Genomic DNA, 22,466 nt, shown 5'->3' with positions numbered 1-22,466 from the left:
AGGAACAACTATTAAATTGTAGAAATATACTGATGTGGAAAAGATGTAACTTACTACTCTTAACCCCTTAATGCTTGTTTTTAAATGAGAAAAATAGAAATTTAAGGGGGGGGGGGAGGCAGGTGGTGGAAGGAAGTGTCCCACTCTGGAGGAAAATCCACCGAAGTCACTTAGCTCCTAGTATGTTCCTTGTGTCTGTTTTCTAAGTTCGCTTATTCTGGCCTTTTCCACTTCTGCTACATACTTTGCATAGGAGTTCTGTTGATAAAAATCTTAAACTTTGAAGTAACTTCAAAATTCAACCAACTCTGGAGGCAAAATAGTTTGCCTCCTCCTGCCCAGGTGGTGAAAATGGAAAGTTCTCATCAAGGTTTGAACTCATAATGTTTAAACTGCAGATTATCTAGAATGGGGTAGAAATTCCTAGTAATATGGGTAAGAGTTCCTGGAGCCTCCCTTACTTTACAACCATCTTAAAGACGCCCTTATCTTTTTAACCAAATGACAACAATCTAATCCAATCAACATCAAATCACTTTGCAAATGGTCTAATATTTTTGTCAAACCATGGTCTTTCAGAAAAAAGGTGGTTTTAGTGAAGAGTTCAAAGCTTGTACTTTCAGGCTGGGATATGGGATTGGTGAAAGGCATGTTGTGTAAGAGTGCAGAGGTTCTGTGACAGCCACATGCAGCAGTGCATCCCTGCAGTGAGCAGGCCTAGTCAGGCGAATCCCTGGAGCTCTCTCAAGAGCCAATCTACCAGAATCAATGAGCTCCAGGTTCAGTAAGAGAACCTGTCTCAAAAAGTAAGGTAGACAGTCACGGAAGAGGTAAGCGTAGATCGGAAATGACACATTTAACACTAGGAGCATGCATATGTGCACACACATACACCTACTACTCTCTCTCACATTATAAATAAGAGCATAACTTAGAAAGTATAAAAATTTGGTAAGAAAATTTCATTAAGTAGTTCCCTTTGTCTAAAATGAAGTGCTAACAGTTATATGAAAAAAGACCAAGGAGAATACATTCAAGTTAATGGAAACAAGTCTTTATTAAGTAACTTTTAATATCAGAAAAATAAAACTCTTATAATTCTCTTTACAGCAAATATATAATATCAGTGCTTTGGCCATCTTAAGTTAAAGGCCCTTTATCATAAAATATATGGTTTTAAACTTTACTCAAATTGAATTTATAATCCCTATGACTTCCCTACATATACATAACAAAAGAGTGTAGTAAAATTAGCAAATACTAAACTATATTGGTAATTTATCATTCTTAGTTTGTGGTTTTAGAAACAGTACACGCACCTAACATATGTCGATTCCTTGGCTTATTAGTTGCAGCGTACGATGCAACAAAATACGAAACACATGCTTGGTGACATTCGTCCATATCTACAAGACGGTAGCTAGAGATTAGGATTCAATACTGACAATCAACTATCCTACAAGCAATTAGCATTACATCATAATATGCCATCAAGGCAACTTTTTTATACTGAAAAAAATCAAAATAAAAACCGTTATTTGTAAACTTTATACGAAATGTAACTCTTCAAGTGGAAATAAAAAATAAAATTTTGTCTATTTACTATTGAATACACATAAGATTTCAATTTTTGTTATATTGAGAAAAAAAGCTCTTTTGTGTTGGGAAAATAACGCTTCAAAAAATAATTAGTAGAAAAACCCACCAGTATAATGTTTTGTCCTTTCAATACCAGCAAATTTGGGCACATACTGAGGATGACATTAAAACATCCACAGGTGAAATGTACAAGTGAGTCTTAAAGAAATCTGTCCTGTGATTGGAAACAGGTTTGAAATGAAGTAAACTGATTGGAGGTTGTCACAGCTGCTTTCATGAATCATGCCAAGGGCATTATTATCTCCCTCCCCACCCCCTCCCTACATTACTAAAAAATAAAAAAATATTTATAATGTGCAAGACAAATATGGATTGAACAAAAAATGTTTCACATTTTGAGCTACAGTCTAAATATTAATTAATAGCTTGATCAGACTAATGAATGGAATGTTCGCATTCTCAATTTTTCAGCCAATATAGGTGCTTCCCAAAGCCCATCCAGAAATGGGAAAACCCAGGTGGCCATTTCCACATTCACTGAGAGACAATGGGTAGGAATTCACAATCAAAGACAATTGTATTCCTGATCCACTGACATACCAGCCTTGAGCACTCTGGGCGAGATGAAAGTCAATGTAGCAGTTTTTGTCCCAAATTATAACCAGTGATCTAGTAAACTGCCATCAGCCCTATTATTACCAATAAGTAATCACAATGCTTTAAAAAGTTACTAGCAATCCTGCAGAATTAGGCAGAAGTTGTTGTAAAATAAAAAAACAAACCTGTTTTTGTCAAAACTGGCAGTGTGAAGAAGGCAGCACTGGAGTGTCGGTCATTTGTGATGCCAGGCACCTCCATAAACTCTTAATGCGGCTAGGCTTTGGGACCCACTGACTACAATCTCAGATGGATACATTTTGCTCATAGGTTAAACAGCCAAGTAGAACTTCAGCTTTAACAACTCCTATACAAGCTATGTCTCTGAGTCTATAAGATAGTATTAATAATTCAAACCAAACTAATAGACAAGAGACCACTTAGGTTTAGTGTTACCATAGCAGCCTTTTATAAGTGTACTAACAACTTTAGCCTAATCCCAATAAAGCCTGATAACAGTCATAAGAATTCATTAGGAAGTTTACTGGGGTACCGTTATACCCATGCCTTTACGAGTCCATATAGAGATATAGTATTTATGTATATATATATAGTTAAGAGTGAATTTGAATTGCCTGAGTAACAGCTGTCTGGCAAACTGGACATGATGGCGTTCTCTTTTCACAGATCTTGTTGGCACATTCCATGCAGAAGAGGTTGTGGCCACATGGAACTAGGGCAGCAATAACTTCATTCTCAAAGCAAATCACACAGTCGTGCTTTCTTCTTGATTCTGGAGGTGAGCTAGAGGTGGAACCACCATTGGAAGAGGAGTAACTATTGGTACCATTAGAAAAAGCAGGGATGTATATTGGAAGGCCAACGTGGTTGCCTGTACTAGGTGGGTCGCTCCTAACCCTTCGAGCAAGTGGGTGTTCTATGCTCTCAGGAAATGTAGGAGACAGACGAGGAGTTGATGGCTGACTTCCTCTACGCTGAGTCTTCATGTTACCAGAAGGATCACTCCCAAAGCCAGAGAGTGGGTTAACTGGTTCAAATGGAGTCCAGATAGTTTGAGCAGATGTTGGTAAAGAGTCAAAGGCAGGAGAGTCTACTGCAAGATCTTCTGAGCCTACAGATGGTAGTGTATCTCCAAACCAAAAGTTCCCTGTGCTAAATGGGCTTGTGGGACTAAAGTCAGCTAGCCTATTGCTTCCAAAATAGGAGTCAGTGGAGCCACTTCCTAGAGAACTAGAACTATCATTTCGGTAGTTGGACATCATTCTTGCTCGGCTTGGAGGAACTGGATTGGAAGAGAGCCATGCAGAGCCAAGAGTGCCACCTTCAAAGCTCACGTCAGTACCGTTATAATGGAAATCATTCTCTTCATTGAGCTCTATGTAGTTCCCTGTACGCATGGCGATATGCATTTCTATTTCTTCTCGTGCTCGATCAACATTTTCTGGCATCCCTGTGACTTCAAAGACTGGCTCCTTATCTCTGCTTGGAGTAACTATATACGTGTGGGTCTGTTGCTGAATTCTCTTAATTGTTGCTCCTTTTGGTCCGACCACTAGCCCTACCACACGATAGGGGACCCTGACTTGGACTGTGGTTTGACCAGGCAGATTAGGACTACACGACAACCCTCCCAGCGTGGGGCCATTTTTGTTTCGGGATGCACGAATCATAGAGAAGTGCTCTGCAGCCGAGAGGATTTCTCTTTTGGCCATGGCAACATCTTCTTTTCGTCCAGTGACAACAAAAATGGGTTCTTCCCCACGAACAGGTGTCTTGATATATGTGTTTGTCTTGGCTCTCAGTGCTTTGATTTTACAGCCTGTTAAAAGAAAACATTTCAGATTAAAGAATATCTACTTTAAAAATACGTGTAAAGGCAAACTAAGAAAAGTTCTATAAACTAAATGTTCTTTAGTGTACAGTTTTTAATAGTTCCTTTATCATAAAACTTAACATTAACTGATGACACCCCCTAATTCCATGCAATACTGCTAGCGATGGAGGTGTGCTTGTCTGCCATCCAATCTTTTGGAAGAGTGGGAACCTCTCCTGGGAGGTCACAGCTCACAAGTCTAGTTTTCTCTCTCAGTCATACATTGAAAAAAATGTACAAAATAGTCTAAAGGGAAACTATAAATCAGTAGGGTTGAGTTTTATAATACTAATGAATTTTTACTTTGCAAAGATATTGGTGGCAAGAAAAATAACACATCAGCAGCAAAGCCAGAGATAAGGTCATGTGATGTTGAAATTTATGGTCTTTTCATAGTCCAGGAATTTCAATTTTCACATACTCTACAAAATTCACTTGATTTAATTGCTTTAACATGACTCCTTTGTAAAATTCTATTGACAATTATGTTCATGGATAGTGGCTATCTTTCTTTAGCTTCTAGTTAAATTCTGGGGAGACAACTACAAAAGTGTATAGGATTAAAAAAATGAAACAAAAACAAATATTAAAGACTCATGGAAAATGGCTAGAGCAACATCAGCTCTAAACCCAAACTAGAAGCTTTGGTCTCAACCTCCAAATGTACCTAAGTAAAAAATAAAACATGGAAGATACATTTAATTTTTCATAATTCTTAACTGTAAATATGTCTCCAAACTGTCAAACACAAAACTATGGCTTAAATCTTTGGAGTTACAGTTTTCAAAGGAAGCAACAAACACATTCCCAGAATAAATTTATTCTCATGCCATCATACAGTTATTTCCTTAACAACTTAAAGGAGGTGCTATTGAAGATAGCAGCCACAATTTGGGCAGGCCTTTTTCTTAATCCCTTTCTTCCTCTCTTGTCCAGCAAATCACTAATGGTTAAACTAAATAAAACTAAGGCTTAAAAAAAAAAAAAAACCTAAGGCTTTTTAGAAACAATCTTGAGCCCACATGCAATAATATAATATGCACACACACACACAACTCCTAATGTCTTTGGCCTTCCCTTATGCCAGAGAAAATATTTCTCATTCTTTTTTTAGTAAGATGATGCTTTCTCAACATAGCATGGATTATATGGTTACTTCTTTGCACAGGGCATTTCAGCTGATTCCTGACTTTCCACATGGACTCTACATATACTTCAACCTATAGCATATTCATGCTCCCTTGTTTCCATGACTAAACTGTTCCCTCTCTAATCCCAGCTCTGTTTTGTTCTACTCCTAATTTAGTCTAGTTTTTGTTTAGGTGCCCTGTCCTCAATGATGCCCCTTCTCTCCTGTGGCTATATGTCCATCCTATAAATTTCCAAGGCACAGGGAAGTTAAATAGTCATATGTATTGTAGAGTGGCCATGTAACATTTATGGAAAGGAAGGTTGCTAATTTTCAGTATTAAAACACTGCGGCTTTGTTACATATTATTTTGAACTGCCAAGCCCCAGCAATCCTCAGCTTTCAAGACTTCCATCTTTTGGTCCCATAATGCTAATCTCATCCATAGTGAAAGGACTAAAATTTAATTTGAATTTTTCTCAGTGTTTTGGTGTGTATGTGTGTGTATGTGTGTTGTATAGTGCTAGGGAATGAACCCAAGGGGTTTCTGCATATTTAGATATTAAAACTTATTTAAAGCAACTTAACCTACCGTGGAGCTTTTGAATCATAACCACAAACTAATGGAGATCCTAATCTTCCTTTCAACAAACCTTAGAAATTACAAAGGAACATCCTTTTCATTGTGGGTCTTAGGTACATGACTATGAAAACCCAGAGTCAGGTCCTCTGAAAAGAAAATGTATTCAAGCATCAAAATGAAGCAACTTGTTCTCAAAAAGATTTTCCTTATTTTTTTTTCATTTTATACTTTCAGAAATCTTACTATTGGTTATATAGTTTAAAAGAACAATTAGAACTTAAGATCTATACTGTAAGCCCCAACCAGAATCTTAAGAAAAGCATTTAGTGTAGTAGGGGTATCAGGAGGAGAGTGTTCTATCAAGAAATCACAAGTAAAAATTACACTACTGTGAAACAAGAAACCTTTTCTAAGTGCTATGGTAAGACCACATTTACAATCAAACGTGTACTAGTTACTTTTGAGTAAAAGATGAGTTAGATTTTTGTTTTACTCTGCAATAAAATGAACTGGATGATCACAGCAAATCTTTTTTTTTTTTTTTTTTTTTTTTGGTCTCTTTACACAGTCAAATCTTCCTCATAGTAGGTGCTGGGGGTGGGGAGGGGCTAAGAACTGAGACACATTCACTGGACAACATGCAATGACATAGATACCTAAGAAAATCTGAAAGGTAAAATACTAACTGGTCATATTCTATATTCAAAGAGTATCATTTAGTTACATAAGTTTACACTTCGGGCTACAGTTTTGTAAGAAGGTAGCCTCCTAAAATCTTATTCTTGGGCTGCAGAGGTGCCTTTGTGGGAAAGAGCCCTTGGATGCACAAGCAGGAAGACCAAATTCAAATCCCCCCCCAACACACACACTGAAGAAAAAACGAACAAATCCCCAACTCATTCCTCCTAACAGGTAGCCTGGTTCATTCAGCAGAAAAACAGGGGCAATTAAGGGCTAAGTATTATTAAGAGTTTAGATTTGTCTTCTTTCAATGTTTACTAGTATCCACCAACAGATTGAGACACCCATCTAAATAACTACTATGGAGGGCTGGAAGTGTAGCTCAGCTGTAGAATGCTTGCCCAGCGTGCCTTGAAGGCCCTTGAGCTCAATCCCCAGCACATCTCACCTTATCACACACCATACTACACCCCCACCCCAACCAAACCAACCAAAACCCCATTGAGATAGTAATCTAAGTAACTGAGTTCTAGCTTACGGATACACAGCACCCTTATTTGACCCTATGGGTGATTTTAAAAATCAGGTATTTAATGCATGATCAGTAGAAAAACAGGTTACATTAGCTTTGAATCATTTCTGATATAGAAAGGCCAGGCAATATACTTTGTTTTTTCAAAGCAGGGGAAGGAGGTTTTTTTTTTTTTTTTTTTTTTTTAAAGACAGTAAAAGGGAGCCTTTAAAACCACTGCCACCCACCCCCCTCAAAGGAATGAAAAAAAAAAAAAAAAAAAAAAAAAAAACAAACACACACCTCAGAGGCAAGCAGTTTTCTCTTCCAAATTTTATGACAGTTCAATGTAGAGTAAGACTGTAAGAAACCTCACTTATCACAACATGCTTCTTCATGCTGAGTTGCTAACAACATAATTCCTCGAGTAATATTGTGAAGGTGGGGACTACTTAAATATGTAGTTTTCAAAGGTGGCATTAACGTAAGGAGAAGTAACAAATTTGTTTTATTATTTCTTTGTAGATAGAGAGTAAAGAAAGAGTTTTAAGAAGTATTTAAGATTAAATTTCTGTTTGAAATTCAGCAGGGCACTGATAAAATTGTGGACTATTTAAAAAATAATTGCTGCAAGGCAAAATTCATCAAAAGTAGATAAAAAATTTAAATTCTTATAACTCACCTCATAATAAGCTAATTTTTCTTACACCCCCATATTTTCCACTATAAATTAAAACATTAAACCCCAAGAGACAAACAGGTAAAAAAGCTTACAGCAGAGCAGAGCCCTGCTTACTAAGCTACTTCTACCTGCAGCTGTCAATGCGGACATTAGATGACCACATGAAAAGGGGAGGAGCAGCACATTTTTAGCTGGTGGGCAACTCAGAGGGCAGTTGTATCTCTAAATTAACAGATGCACCCATGACCCATTGTAGAAGTGACCCTGAGGTGATACTGACAGAAGTGCAAGACCCTCAGCATTGTAGTGCTTACTGCTCTGGAAGCATGACGCTAAGACAGCTGTGAAATGCAATATAATGTATTTGTGAAACTAGATTTGGAGGGACAGGGACTTACCTTTCATTGTATACTCAAATCAAATAAATATGATTAGAATTTATGTTATTTTAATACTTTTGTTTAAGTAAGACTTCGGTTAGCACTGCTAATTATTTTTAAATTACAGCAGCAGGATAAATGATTTCATAATCTCCAAATCAAACTTCAGTTTTGTAAAACTCAAATACACAAACTATTATTTGTTTCCGCATAGCCATAGATGAAGCCAACATGTATCACAGTTTTATTGAAGGTAGTTACTGGGCAGAGACTTGGTTCAAGAACTACCGTACTAAGAAATTTCAGAGCTGTAATTACTTCAAGCTTAATGTGAAGTAAATTCCCTGAAATAAAGCCTACTGCTTACCCTGTTGGTATATGAACCCATTTTCTCTTTCTATCATTGTTGCAAGGGCTGTTTCAGGCTAAAACCCTCCAACTCGTTCTCTCCCTCCTTGATATATGTAAGACATTCTATCTCGATTCTCAAGGTTAAGAGACTCTCCCAAGGAAAGGGCAGCTCTCTGCTGTAGAGACTGGAGTTGGAAGAAGAGGAAACTCAGTTTTTAAACCACGAATTTAAGTAAACTTTGTGTTGTAAGTAGCATTTAAAAACTAATTGTGTATTCCCAGTGTTTCAGTGGAACACGTGTATGATGGGCTTCAATATAAAATATTCTTTGTCATGGATCACCATCATTAGATTTGGTTATTTTGAAGATCATCTTCTACTTTCAAAAAGTATGAGATAATGTATTGCAACAAAAAACTGGTGTGAAGTGGAAGGAGAGAGTCACCAAGGAGTTGGGCTAAAGATCCCATTTGCAGAAGACTGCTCTATGGTCATATAATCCAACGTTTAGAAGCCAGAGTCTAAATATATTATGAAATAAACTTAAAGTCATTTTCTTTTCTAGTTATATGAAAGATACTGTAGATATCTAGAGCAAGACTATACAAAGATTGTTAGCTTTTGTTCTTAAATGGGTGATTCATTTAGATGTGGTAGAAAAGAACAGATAGCCAGCCCATCTATATATTTCCTAGTCTTTTTTTGTTTGTTTTGTTTTTTTAAAGAAGAAAAAAATGCATTACAGGGGCTGGGAAGATAGCTCAGTCAGTAAGGCATTTGTTATATAGCAAGAGGACCTGAGTTAGATCCCTAGTAAAAAGCCAACCATGGTGGCATTCATGTCTAATCTGAGTACCTGGAGAGGCAGAGGCAAAGACAGGAGGATGGCTTGGGTTTGTTGGGCAGTAAAGCCAGACTGGCATAAAGGTATCAAAAAATAAGGTGGATGGTTTCTGAGGCATACCCCCAATACTTGATGTGACCTCCAGACACCTGCACAGAAAGAAAGGAAAATGCAGTGTACAATAAAGAATTGAACCGTTTAGTGACTACTGATGGAGTCTACAGTTAATAAAAATCAAACTACTGTTGAGCTGAGTATCCTTCCCTCAAAGAAGATAGTCAATGCATTTGTAGGCAGCATGATAAGTGGAACTTTTTGTTTCTGATGGAGCATTCCAGTGCTCAGCTCAGCCTACCCTCAAACTCTCAGCCTCTGGTGTACTTGGATAGGTGTGTGCCACATGCTTTGCCTGAATAAGGAATTCTATGATGATCCTTTGCCTCAAGATTTTTGGCCTTTGGCTATATGTGCTGTGGTTCATACCTTTAATCTCAACATTTTAGAAGCAGAGACAGGTAGTTTTTTGAGTTTGAGGCCAGCTTGGACTACATAACAAGTTCCAGGACAGTTAGGAGAGAACATTCCTGCCTGGAGCTAATCAAACACAAATTTAGGTCCTCCTGGAAAGAGATTTTAGAGATGTAACTATGCCTTAAATCAGTTTAATTTTGTTGTTCTTCTGAGAGAGGCTCTCTATAGAGCTCTGACTGTCCTGGAACTCTCTATGTAGACTGGGCTGGCCTTAGAACCTCTTTCAGAATGTTGGGATTAAAGGCATACACCACCAAACCTGGCTCAGTTCACTTTTAATGGAGAGATTATCCAGAGGGAGGTTCTGACCTAATCTTGAGTTCTTTAAGTCTTTCTATCTTGTTTTAGACAAGTTAAACAGTAGCTTTAAACCCTGTATTAATAAGGTTTGTTTTTAGTTCAATTACAGCTCAGATTCTTTATGACTTGCTTTAAGTTCCCCCACCCCCACATGTATGCATGCATGTCCTGCTCTATTATTTTGACCTTCTTCCCTTAAGACTAGGCTCACTGAGCCAAGCCTTTTCTGAGTGTTGGGGTCTATTCAGGTCCTTATGTTTACACAGTAGGAGCTTTTACCCAGTTTCCTTTCCAGGTCTGCTATAGTTTCCCAATGCTACCACTAATTACCATAAATGATGTTTTCAATGACATAAACTTACAATATCTATCTATCTATCTATCTATCTATCTATCTATCTATCTATCTATCTATCTATCTCAGACATCTCAAAACAATGTTAAAAAGTGTTAAGACTGTGTTTTGCTTCCTGGAAGCTCTGAGGAGGTTGTTTCCTTGCAGATTTAGGTTGGTGGCAGAATTTACATGTGTGTAGTTCTAGAACCATCTACATTCCTTGGCTCGTAACTCTTCTCTATCCTCAGAACCAGCAGTCAGGCTTCTCATCTCTCTTCCTCAGCTTGAGTTCACACCTAGCTGGGAAGTGTTCTGCTTTTAGGGATTCATGTAATCACAACTAGGCCTACCAGATAATCCTAGATATCCTTCACATCTGTCATTTCTTTCTTGGTGATGGTGAGTTAGGGTTAAAAATCTTTGGGTATGGGGTTATTCTGCTAATTATATCACCCCTTCCTTTCATCCAAGCCCTCATGTTTTGAAAGATGTATCTGTTCATTAGAATTTTAAAGCCTAATTTAGGAATAGTAATCAAATGGCCTCTGGTCAGGGAGAGGTTAAGAGATTTATAAAACACTGAAAAAGGATAGTTATTGATCAAATAGGAAAAGAAAACATACTACAAGCTAAGTATAAGAACTCTTACTAATGTGGCTCTTTATAAAGGTGATTAGTTTAGTGGGAGATAAACAAAAGCTGGCCTTCTGAATCTGTCTGAGGGGCTGTGTCAGTCAAGATGTTTCTAGCTATTCTTGGGCTCCAAGATCATTTTACTAATCCTGAACTTTAGTTCAGCTTAATGACTGAGTTTATCCATTCGAATGACAACAGCCCCCCTCTCCCCGACCACAGGGCTTATTCCCAGTAGAATAAGAAACAGTCATTTCTGATTTCAAAGACTTTCATGTCCAAGAGATGCAATTAACTTTAAGGAACAATAGTTACTTAAGGAACAGGCTTACAAAGCAATGGGAGCACACAAAAGGAGATGAGTTTTATCACTTTAAATACATGAAAGAAGGCTTCAAGGGTCAGGAGATGGATGAAGAGCTTGCTACAGGAGCATGAGAACCTGTTAGGATCCCTGAGGCTAGCTAGCAAGCTAATCTAGCTGAGTCAGTGAGCCTCAGGTTCATTGAGAGATCTTGTCTCAAAAGATAAGGTAGAGAGGACTGAAGGCAAAACCCTGACATTGACCTCTGTCCTCAACACACAAGCACAGGCCAACTTCAAAGAAATCGAAGAGGCTTTTTTGAAGAGGCTTGAAAGAAGTTTGTCAAGCAGGGAGGAAATACAGAAGCAGGAAACTGGTATCCTGAGGACATTAAAGCTAGTTCAGCATTTTGATATCTTCGGGTGACAAGAATGGGGAGGAAAACATCTCCAAGGTCAGATAAAAAACTTAATCTTTTGGGTACAAAAGATTGGGGGGTGGTTGAAGATTCCTTATCTGAAATGGACCGCCATCACAATAATCAGCAGAAAAAGGAGAAAATGACTGTACTCAAGACAAGTTCTCCTGGAACCACTTGCATTAGCACATCTGATGTTCTTTGATTCTTTCAAACAAGTATTTCAGAAACTGCACTTACTGTACTTTCCAACTATTTAATAAATTAGTGTAGTGTGGGTATGTATACAGTGAGTTAAGAAAACGTAAGCCCTTAATTTTAAAGACAAATCTCAAAACCATGCCCATTTTAACTTCTGGTAGTCCTCTGCAAATACTGGGAAATTTGGCATACATCTTTAAATAAAAATGGGAAGAAGCAGTTTAAACTTGAATAGCTCACATTATCTTCAAGAAAAATGGTCTTGAAGTAAATTCATTTCCCTCTTAGCATAAAGTGGCAAAAACTAATTATTTTCAATCTCTCTCATCTCATACACGTGAATTGTTCCTGTTCCATTTTTTGTTCAGATATTTTCTTAAATAACTTGGGATACCTTCCTAGCATACATACTACTCTCTCTCCGTCCCCACCAGCTAACACAATAGAACTTTGATAAAGAGAAATTGTGTGTATGACTTTAAGTTTATCAAACAGGGATGGAAAGACAGCTAATGGTAAAGTGCTTGTATTGCAGAGGAACTGAGTTCAATCCTCAAAATCTAAATAAAAAGCCATATGTGTTGTGGTGCACTTGTAATCTCAGAGCAGACAGTTCCCTGTGGGCAATGTCCAGTCAGCCTAATCTATGCAGCTCCAGGTCAATGAGAGACTGCATCAAAACAAAACAAAAAAACAAAAACAAACAAACAAAAAACACAAAGTGGGGGACTGGAGAGCTAGCACCATGGTTTAAGGAGTTCTTGCAGCTGTCCCAGAGGACCCTAGTTTGGTTTCTAGCACTCTTGTCAGTCATTTTACAAACAACTAAAATTCCAATTTAAGAGGATTGGATGTTCTTCTAGCCTTCGAGTGCACAATCAATTTCCCTCTCCCTCTTTCCCTCCCTCCCCCTTCAGCACCAAACCAAACTAGTTGTTCCTGAGGAACGACACCCATGGCTGACCTTTGGCTTTCACAAGGAAGTACATCAGTATGAAACACAACCCACATACTGAAACAATAGATTAACTCAGTGTCACAGCTACCACATGGAAATGATGTACCATCTAGTTCAAATAAAGTATAATGGGAACAGGGGCTGGAGAGATGGTTCAGTGTTAAGAGCATTGGCTGCTCTTCCAGAAAACCAGCACTCACATGGTAGCTCACAACTGCTTGTAACTCCTGTCCGATACCCTTATACAGACATAAATGCAGCCAAAACACCAATGTACATAAACAAAATCAACAACAACAACAACAAAAAAAAATCACTGGAACAATCAGATACTGACCACACATCACATGTGCTTATCTAGTTTTTCCTCAAGGAAGATTTAATAAGTATTGAAAGTGGAAGATTATATGGGCAAACTGTCATGAGCCAGTTAGTGAACTTAAAAACAGGTCATGAAGCCTCTATTTACTATTTACCTCTTTGTCATGGAGAGGAACTAGTATTAAAAATAGTTCCCCTCATTTAGTTGTTACAAAATATTATATTTAAAAATCTTACTCAAATGGGTTATACAGTTAAGTGGTAAAGCATATGCTTGTCATGTTGAAGGCCCCAGGTTCATCCCTATCATCCTTATGAAGCTAATCTTAATACACATCATTCAGCTTTTAGGGCCAATCCTCATCCCTCAACTATTTCTTACCAACATTTCAAGAGTAAACTCTGGTAGACTGGGACTAGCTTTGAAACAGTAAGGGGTTATAAAGCACTCCAGTTTCCTAAAACCTCTTTCCTACACACATTTTCACTTACTCTTCATAGTAGGTCCTTTGGGAAGACCGGGAAAGAGGGAATTTTAGCTGCTGTGTTAGATCCCAGACCGAAACTATCTTAGTTTCACACTCTTTTCACTGCTCTTCCTCAAAACAAACCAACCAACCAACCAAACAAACAAAAACCCCCATGATTTCACATGCTTCATAATATAGTAAGTACAGTTAACAAGAGGAGCCATATTATTTGATTTTACGAAGTCCCTTTTCTCTTACAATAGACTATTCAAAAGCTCCTTTCACATTACAAGAACTCAATTCTAGCATTATGTCTTTAAAGTGTGATGAACATTTTGCTAAGTCTAAAGAGTATTTCTATGCTGTCTTGTGTGTGTGTGTGTGTGTGTGTGCGCGCGTGTGCCACATGTACTGCAAGAAATCTCTAGATGTACAAAAGCCAGGTATTGAAGCCCTGTGTCTAAAACTCTGTTGTGACATAAGAGACAGGTGGATCTCAGCTTCCTCTTAAGTCTTCCAGCTTAACTAAAATCACAGGTTCACAAAAAAATAAAAGAGCTGATAGAGGAAGACATCTAAGATCCTCCTCTGGCTTTTGCAAGCATGCACACCTACATACACGTGTACACATGCATTAAATTCTAACTCCTAAAGAGCAACATTTATACTGTAAAAGAAGTTAAAAGTGTTATAAACTCAAAGTTGGGACAAATGTGGAGTCAATATAACTGATAATCTGAATTATTATTTCAAATGCGGTTTATTTCTACATGACTTTAGGGATTCTTTCTGGATAAAATTTAGATTATAAGCCCCATGAGATATTCTAGTTTTATACATTTACAAGTTAAAATTGCCTTAAGAAAAAGAGAGAGAGAGAGAGAGAGAGAGAGAATGAAGACAGACCTTCTCCAAAGAACTGCTCAAAGTTATAGAGTAGCATTTTTTAGATGTGTTTTTATTATTTGTGTGTTTGCACACATGGTGTGTATAAGTGCTCAAATGGATATCTTGTGGCTGGAATACAGGCAATTGTGAGCTGACTAATGCAGGATATGAACCCGGTCCTTGTGGGCCACCTTCCTACTCCTAAACTACTGATTCTAAAATCCCCTCTGAGTATGTTAGAGAAGAGGCTCAAAGTTTTCTACACTAAAGACCTTATGTTTATACCCTTTAGAAAATGTTAACAGAATTCTTAGAATTACCAGGCTAGGGATGTAGTTCAGTGGTAGAGAACCTTATCTAACATACATGGAGTCCTGAGTTAGTCTGATTTCTAGTACCACTCAGAAACAAAACAATACAAATTTTAGGTGGAATCAGTTTTCTGTAAATGATTCTCTTCAAGAGTAGCTTAACCTTTTGCTAGAAGTACATACTATATACTTGAGAAGTCTGGTGTATTTTAGGTAAAACACTAAGATGACAGACAATGTTAGATTTCATCTAGAATTTGTGCAGAATATAAAGGAAACTCATTAACTACAAAAACTGAGTGGGGCACAGCTGGCAGGTGCTCGTAGTCTATGCTGCTTTAGAGGCAGGAACAGTAGTTTTTGGCCAGCTTGGGCAATACGGAGCTTTAAACAGTTCAAAATAGTTTACCTTCCTCCTTACAGATTTTGTCATCCTATATATACTTACAACTGCACCATGAATTTACACTAATGGCATCAGGAATTTCACCCTCACAACACAGAGCAGGTCTGGGGCTCATCAGACAAAACCTGCAACAGCTTTTCTCCAAGTCATAGGCAACAATGATGCAGTAACTTTAAGTTAGAGAAGGCAAAGGCGAAGTGTGGTATAAAGAGGGAACAGTGCACATGACAAAATCCTTCATGCCTACCTTCAACTGCATCTGCAAGTTTCAGTAACAAATTTTCCTTATTATTTTAAAACTAAGTCTTACTATTTTATGCTACTATGTGTGGTCAAATAAGGCCTTCCTTACACGCAGTGATTTGTAGTCTTCTGCTCACTAGAAAGGCAATAACCCCACATTCAAAATATTTAATTAAAAAAACCCCCGACATTAAAGAGTCTATAGTTACTGAAGAGTAACAAAATTCTCAAATAGGTCACAGACAATTATTTAAATAGCATTATGCTATGCATATATTTAACTTAGTTGGGCTTGGTAATTCTAGTATTAGAAAATTATTGTCTGGGTATGATATGCCTGTAACCCTAGCACTCATAAGGCTGGGGCAGAGATCTGGAGTTTGACTGGAAGCAAGCCTGGATTAAAAACAAGTAGCTTAAGGGCTTAATTACTACACTGAATTTTGCAAGTCTCTATAAAGTAACTAGTGGTATCTTAAATTAAAAGCTCAGGCAGGAAGCGAGCCTAGGGCTACATAGTGAAAAGCCAACACAAAGAAAAACTTTTAAAATTCCAAAACAAAACAAACAAAAACCGATGGCAGTTTTAACCATGATCTATGTACCTATTTCACGTTTCCAAAAACAGGATCCTCCCTCTTCTTTTTTATCTTACGCATGGTAGGTAGGTAAATGCTCTACCACTGACCCATATCCCTAGAAACTTTTAATTGCAAACATTTAGTTTTTTCCCCAAGATTTTTATTCTGAGTGAAAATAACAGTTTAAAACTAGCCTAAACCTAGATCTACCAAGTATACAAACCATCTTTTAGAACCTCAGGTTCAACAGCTGCAAAATGTCTAATGGTTACATGGCACTGGTAAAATATCCAGTAGTACTTCAGCAAAGGAGACAAAACCAACCCCCTTCCTCATGGGACAAAAAGGAAGATATGATTTTAGTGAAATAAATATGTACTTTTTTCCACAACAAGACCAACAAGTATTCTCTTTCTCCTAATCAAATGGTCCTGACATCTTGGAATAATGGAAAGGTGCCCCCTCCCTCCCGCTCCCCATACACACTTCACTGGAGATCAGCTCCACCAGTGAGGAAAGTTCTCTAAATGGTCCTGACAACTTGGAATAATGGGACCTTTCCCCTCTCCTCCCCATACACACTTCACTGGAGTGAGTGGTCACTGAGGCAGCCCCATCAATGAGGAAGTTTTTTTTCTAAATGGTTTAGAGCTCAGTGACATTTAGATTATAAGTATCAGCACACAGATAAAAATAAAAACCCGCTTTCATTTTATCTTGTTAACATTTTTGTACAATGTACATTTTTTATTTCGTATAGATTGTTTATACAGTGATGTGTATAAACTGTATAATGGGGCAGAACTTTTTTTTTGGACAGAGTATACAATTAAAAAAACTTTTCTAGACCCATAAGGTTAAAAAACATATACTATCAATTAAAGTCATATCAAAGGTAGCTGAAAATGAACATTTATCTGGAACTCAATTTACAGCATTTAATATTAATTGATAGTCTAGTATAAAAATAGATTGAGCGTTCTATTGTAATTCTTTTTTAGACTTACTGGACAGTAACAACTGTACAAATTGTAATAGAATCTGATGTCTTCAATCAAACCTGTCGACTACTATTAATGTCTTGCAGGCACTACACTTAAAATGGAAATGTTTCATATTTATAGAGAGATCTTACAATATTTTTAGTGTGTGCACACCTGCACATGCCCATGTGGAGGCTGATGTGGTATGTCTTCCTTTATGGTTCTTCACCCTGTGTTTTGAGACAAGGTCTCTTACTGAACCTGGAGCCCAGTGGCTACACTAGTTGGTTAGCAAGTTTCCAGGATCCTCCTATGTCTGTCTCGGAGCTGGAACTCTAGCTTTTAATGTGGATGCTAGGGATTTCAGTTCAGAACTTCATGCTTGTGAAGTAGGCATTTTACCTACTGAGTCATCTTCTCAGCCTTAGACTTATTTTGATGTCTATATCTTAAAATTTCTTTTATTATTAATATATCTCTAGTTCCTAATTTATCTTATTAAATATAATTAGTAAAATTTATTACAACTGTTTGTTTCACAATAAATATAACACTTAAAAAACACAACAACAGTAACAAGACCAATTAATATGTACAAAAGGCCACATGCTCCTGGGAGTAAAATGGGAGGTCAAATGCTCTGCTAGTCTTCATCACTATTAAAACTGGTCCATGGAGAGGAAGAGATGGCTCAGGGGTTAAGAGAACTTGAGTTCAGTTCCCAGCATCCACATCAGGCGGCTTATGTTGCAACTCTAGCTTCAGGGGTATCTGACTCTAGTCTCTGCAGGCACCTGCACTTGTATACACATACAGATACAGAATTTAAACAAGGTCTTGGGGTTGGAAAGACAGGTCAAACATTTAGTAACACTCACTTGTGACTTGCAGAGAATCTGGGTTTGTTTCCCAGCACCATATGCTGGCTTGCAACAATTTTGAACTCCAGTGCCAAGGGACTCTTATCCCCTCTTATTACTTCTTTGGGCACCAGGCACAGATACATACATAAAGGCAGACAGACACTCAGACAACATAACACTTTAAAAAAAAGGGAAGGGGTTGTCTGGGGTTAGGATAGAGGTACATGTTTGTGAGCCCAATACCATGCTACATGAGGAAAACTTGTCTTACTGACAAAAAATAAGAGCAATGGTTGTTTTGTCTTATTTTTTGAAAGACAAGGGAACCAGAGGCTATTATCAAGGGCTGCCAGCACTTTGCTAAACTGCATGTATGACTCAGAATTCCATTTATCCTATACTCTTTGCTTCAGAGCTTAAGTCATGAATGCCTCCATCTGTGACATAATTATTTCCAAAACTAATTAAGAGATGCCAAATAGAAAACTATGACTTCAGGTAATGAATGAGATGGCAGGACTGGTTAAATCTTAAGGATGAACATTCAGCTCCCCCAAAACAAACAAAAATCTCAAAATCATCTACACCCCTGCCCCCCAACTTACTTTTTAAAAAATTCACTTAGGACAGGTACTCCCAATAAGAAATTTTTGCATAGTAAAAGACTGTGACAATTAGAAGCCACTGAATTCTCTACAAGAGTGAGCAAATACAGGTTTTATTACCATGCTGCTGGGATGTGGGGATAGCAAAGGGGTCAATGATCCACTAGTTGAATGGCTCAAAACAGGAAAAGGGCAAGACTTTCTGCTCTTAAGATAAGATAGAGGAAGATGACATACTTTTAACAGTAGCCACAACTCTAGGAAAAAGTAAGTACAAAAGTTAGCAATTTGTTTCCATGTTCTAAGACACAGATTCATATTTCTTTGCTAACCAATAAGCACGGCCCAAGAAGAAAAACTAAGGCAGTTATCATGTGATAGCACAAAAGAAAAGCTTACCACCTTAATTTATATAATTACCAATTTACAGTTAAGGTGCTTAGAATGTAAAGGACAAAAGTTCATGTTTAACAAAATCTACCAAGATATATTAAAATGTGGTAAAACTAGCAAGCAAATGTTCTTGTCCTTTGCTTTGGCAGACAAGCACATGAACACCAAGTTGAGTTGTGCTGTTTTCCCAGTATGCCATTCAAATCTATTCCACAGCTTCAACAATCACTTCCCAGGCCATTCCCATCCCCCAGGCTACCAGATTCTAATCACTAGTGACATTTGGGTGATTTTCCAATCACCTAGCAAGTCCTCCTCCACTTTCCTCATGTTCAATACTGCATCTGTTTGCTAAGTTGCATACTCTTTGGGTCATGTTCTTGTGTGTAGGACTGTTTACCTTCGCGTAGTTAATTAACTGCAAGTCATTCTATTAAATGGATAGTTTTTTAAAAAAGAGCGGAAATTCTTTATAAATCAACCTCAAATTTTCAGCTTACTTTTCATAAACCCACTATCCAGCAAAATCAAGCACTCTTTCAATGATGTTAAATGAAAAGCCATCTCATTCTGTATCTATAAATAAAATGCATTTTTATTTCATGTACCTAAAAGAGTTTCTTCACGGTCTATTATATTCCGATCAGCTCCTACTGGCAAGTGAGACATGTGAAACTGATTAGTCAAGCAGTCTGAAATAAGCTATTTATTTTCTGTCCAGGTTCCATATACGCTTTTCTTATCAAGATCCTAGCAAAGAGAGCCACCTCTTACATTCAATCTCTTATTTATGTACTTCAGACCACTTGGGAAAATGAGCTCATTCCACCAGCAGTGCCCTCATCTCTACCTGACTCAACAAGAAGCATGTATCAACCATGCTGTATTACGGCAGCAGCAGGTTGTAAAAAGGGGCAAAAACTACACACACCGAAGCATTCAGAACCTTCCCTAAAAATGTCGGATACTGAGGTACTGTGTGCATCCCCTCCCCCCACCTTCACAAACCTACTCTTGGAATCTGAGACATAGGTCCTTTGTCTGAACAATGTGGGAGGAGTCTGTCTGCAGAACGGGTGTGCTAGCAAGTGAAGAAAATTTATGGAGAACCGCACAAATGCATAAAGTTCCTTAATTACCTACATGCCCAGTTTTCTCTTCACGTGCAAGCTAAAGTATTCTAAAAGATGGACACTATCGCTTTCTGAGAAGAGAAATGTGTCCACTGAGTACCCAAGATCAACAGAGTTGGGGTGCTCTTCTAAAGCCAAGTTTCTGAATAGCAGAGGGAGGTGGTGATACGGCCACTTGAACATCTCTCTGCACATGCCTTCATGTCGGTCCATTTCTTATCAGCACAAGCAGTTCTAAGGCAGGCTGATTGCTTTTACAGGCCACTTGGCTACGCAAACTTCCCATCTCGAAGCTTTCGGAAACAATACCGTAACCCACAACTTCTGACCTGACCTTACCACCTTACTGAGGTTTCTGGGGCCGCGCCAGCCTGGTGTTCCACGAATACACAGATTACAGTGAACACTACCAGACTGGGTGGCTCAAGAAACTTAACACTTCTTGTCCGGATGAAGAAGCAGAACGGCGTGGGTTGTTTTTTTGTTTTGGAAGGTGACCCGTTCGCTTCTCGGCGACCCTTGGTTCTTCCCTGACCCCTTCTCGGTGGACTCGACGGACTCTCCGGATTCACTCTTCCACTGCCCGCTCCTCTTTTTCGTCTCCCACCCACGCCCAGGGCCGTGCCCAGACAGACCTCCGCGCACTCACCCTGGCGTCCGACAATCTCAGCGACATGCTCGGAACTGGGCACCGGGACGCACTCGGTGGTGTTGACGCTCTTCCTTCTCAGCAGGGCCGCTTGCTCTCCGTTCAGGGCGGCAGCGGCGGCCCCGCCGCCGCCGGGGCCGTAGGCGTGGGACAGCATCGCCGCCATCATGCCCTGGGCATCGTCCCCTCCGTACAGCACCCCCGCCGCTGCGGCCGCCGCCTCCCGGGCATCGAAGCCCGCGGCCGGCAGCAGCACCGACCCCAGGGGCCCGCCCGGGATCGGTTGGGTCTGGGAGGCGGCGGCCGCGGGCGGCGACAGCAGCAGCAGCGACGGCCGGTCCTCCTCCTCAGCCTCCTCCAGCTCCTCCTCCTCCAGCAATTCTCCGTCCAGCTCCGCTTCTTCCCCCTCCTCTACGTCCACCTCCAGCTCCGCCGTCTCGGAGGTCGCGAGGCGGCCCGGCTCCTCCGGAGCCAGCCCGGCCGCCCGCCGGGTTTGGCTCTGCGCCGCCGCCGCCGCGGCCCTGAGCGCCGGGGCGCTGGACTCCGCCGGGCTGGGGTCGTCGAGGCCTAGCGCGGCCAGGCGTTCCCTCAGCAGCAGCCCGTCCCCCTCGAGCTCCGGGCCTCCCGCGGGCGGTGGCAGCGGAGGCGGCTGCGGCAGGGGGGCCGGGGCCGCCGCCAGGGCCAGGGCCGCGGAGCTGCCGCTCGGCATCGCGGCGGCGCGCTGTCAATGGCGGCGGCGGCGGCAGGCGCGTCAGGCGCGGCGGACGGCGGGCCCCATGGCGGACAGGGCCCGGGCCCTGCTCAGAGCGCAAACACCTTTCCTCGGGGGAGGCGGCGGCGGCACCCGCGCCCCGGGCCGAGGAGCGCCAGGGCCGCCGGAGCGCGCGAGGGCGGGGTGGAGGGGCCGGGGACCTAGCCGAGGTAGGTAACTAGGTGGGTGGGTGGGGACGACAGCGGCTCCCCTCTCAGGGTTTCTTTTGTTTCATGGCCTTAACCAGCCCCCGGCGCGCGCGGCGGCGGCGACGCCCCACGCCGCTCTCCGAATGAAGCCGGCGCGCTCTGATTGGCTGCTTTTAATCTCCGGGAGCCCGCCCTCTCGTCCCGCAGCCTTCTCGCTCCTTTTCCTCAGCCCCTCCCCGCCCTCTTCTCGGGCCCCGCCCCGCCGCACGCCGGACCGTTCTGATTGGATGACGAGAACGAGCCAGTCCTAGAAGCCGGCTCCTTTCGTCCCCTTTCTTCGCCCCGCCCTCCTCTTTCCCGGAGCGCTCTCGAGGGTAGGAACTGTGATTGTCCGATTTACACGCCAGTCTTTGTGACGTACCCAGGTGCCTGGGAAACGGGGCGGGAGGAAGGCGCACGAGCCGAGGAGCAGAGAACGGAGCGAGGCTTTTGCGCAGGCGCGTGCGGCTTAAATGCAGACGGGGGTCTTTCCCCGCAGCTACTCTCTCTCTGTGGTCCGTCTGGGGCGGAGTTGGGGAAGGCGCGGAGGGAGATGCCGGGCTTTGGGGCTGCAGGCGTGGGCCGCTGGTCGGTGTGCGGAAGCGACTGCCTTTTCAGGCTGGCGAGCAGTTCGAGGCGGGGCCGGGGCGCCGTCCTAGCCGCTCGCGGGGGTGGTTTCCTGAGCCGCGTGGTTCCTGGGCCTTCTTTGCCTCTACCCGGGACTGCTCTCCCACGCACGGCCGGCTA

General features: G+C 40.7%; 1 protein-coding gene across 1 annotated transcript; it reads right to left on the bottom strand.

Annotated features, from left to right (window-relative positions):
- Positions 1 to 1,051: 1,051 nt before the first annotated feature.
- Positions 1,052 to 21,620, bottom strand: MEX3C (mex-3 RNA binding family member C). The gene is made up of 2 exons (XM_080919726.1): positions 20,781 to 21,620; positions 1,052 to 4,036 (listed from the first exon to the last, which is right to left on the bottom strand). The coding sequence occupies exons 1-2, from the start codon at positions 21,487 to 21,489 to the stop codon at positions 2,811 to 2,813; spliced, it is 1,935 nt and encodes a 644-aa protein (XP_080775852.1). The 5' UTR covers positions 21,490 to 21,620; the 3' UTR covers positions 1,052 to 2,810.
- Between the last annotated feature and the right edge of the window lie 846 nt (positions 21,621 to 22,466).

This window comes from Micromys minutus, assembly GCF_963924665.1.
Source record: "Micromys minutus genome assembly, chromosome: 8".
Classification (NCBI taxonomy): domain Eukaryota; kingdom Metazoa; phylum Chordata; class Mammalia; order Rodentia; family Muridae; genus Micromys; species Micromys minutus.
Note: the sequence above shows the minus strand (reverse complement) of the source record. Positions and strands in the feature narration are given on the sequence as shown.

What these genes read in the sequence shown, in the direction of transcription:
- MEX3C (XM_080919726.1), bottom strand. Translation starts at nt 21,489, where the DNA reads ATGCCGAGCGGCAGCTCCGCGGCCCTGGCCCTGGCGGCGGCCCCGGCC. An exon ending in TGAGATTGTCGGACGCCAGG is followed by an intron (nt 4,037 to 20,780) that starts GTGAGTGCGCGG and finishes TTCTTTTAACAG; the next exon opens with GCTGTAAAATCAAAGCACTG.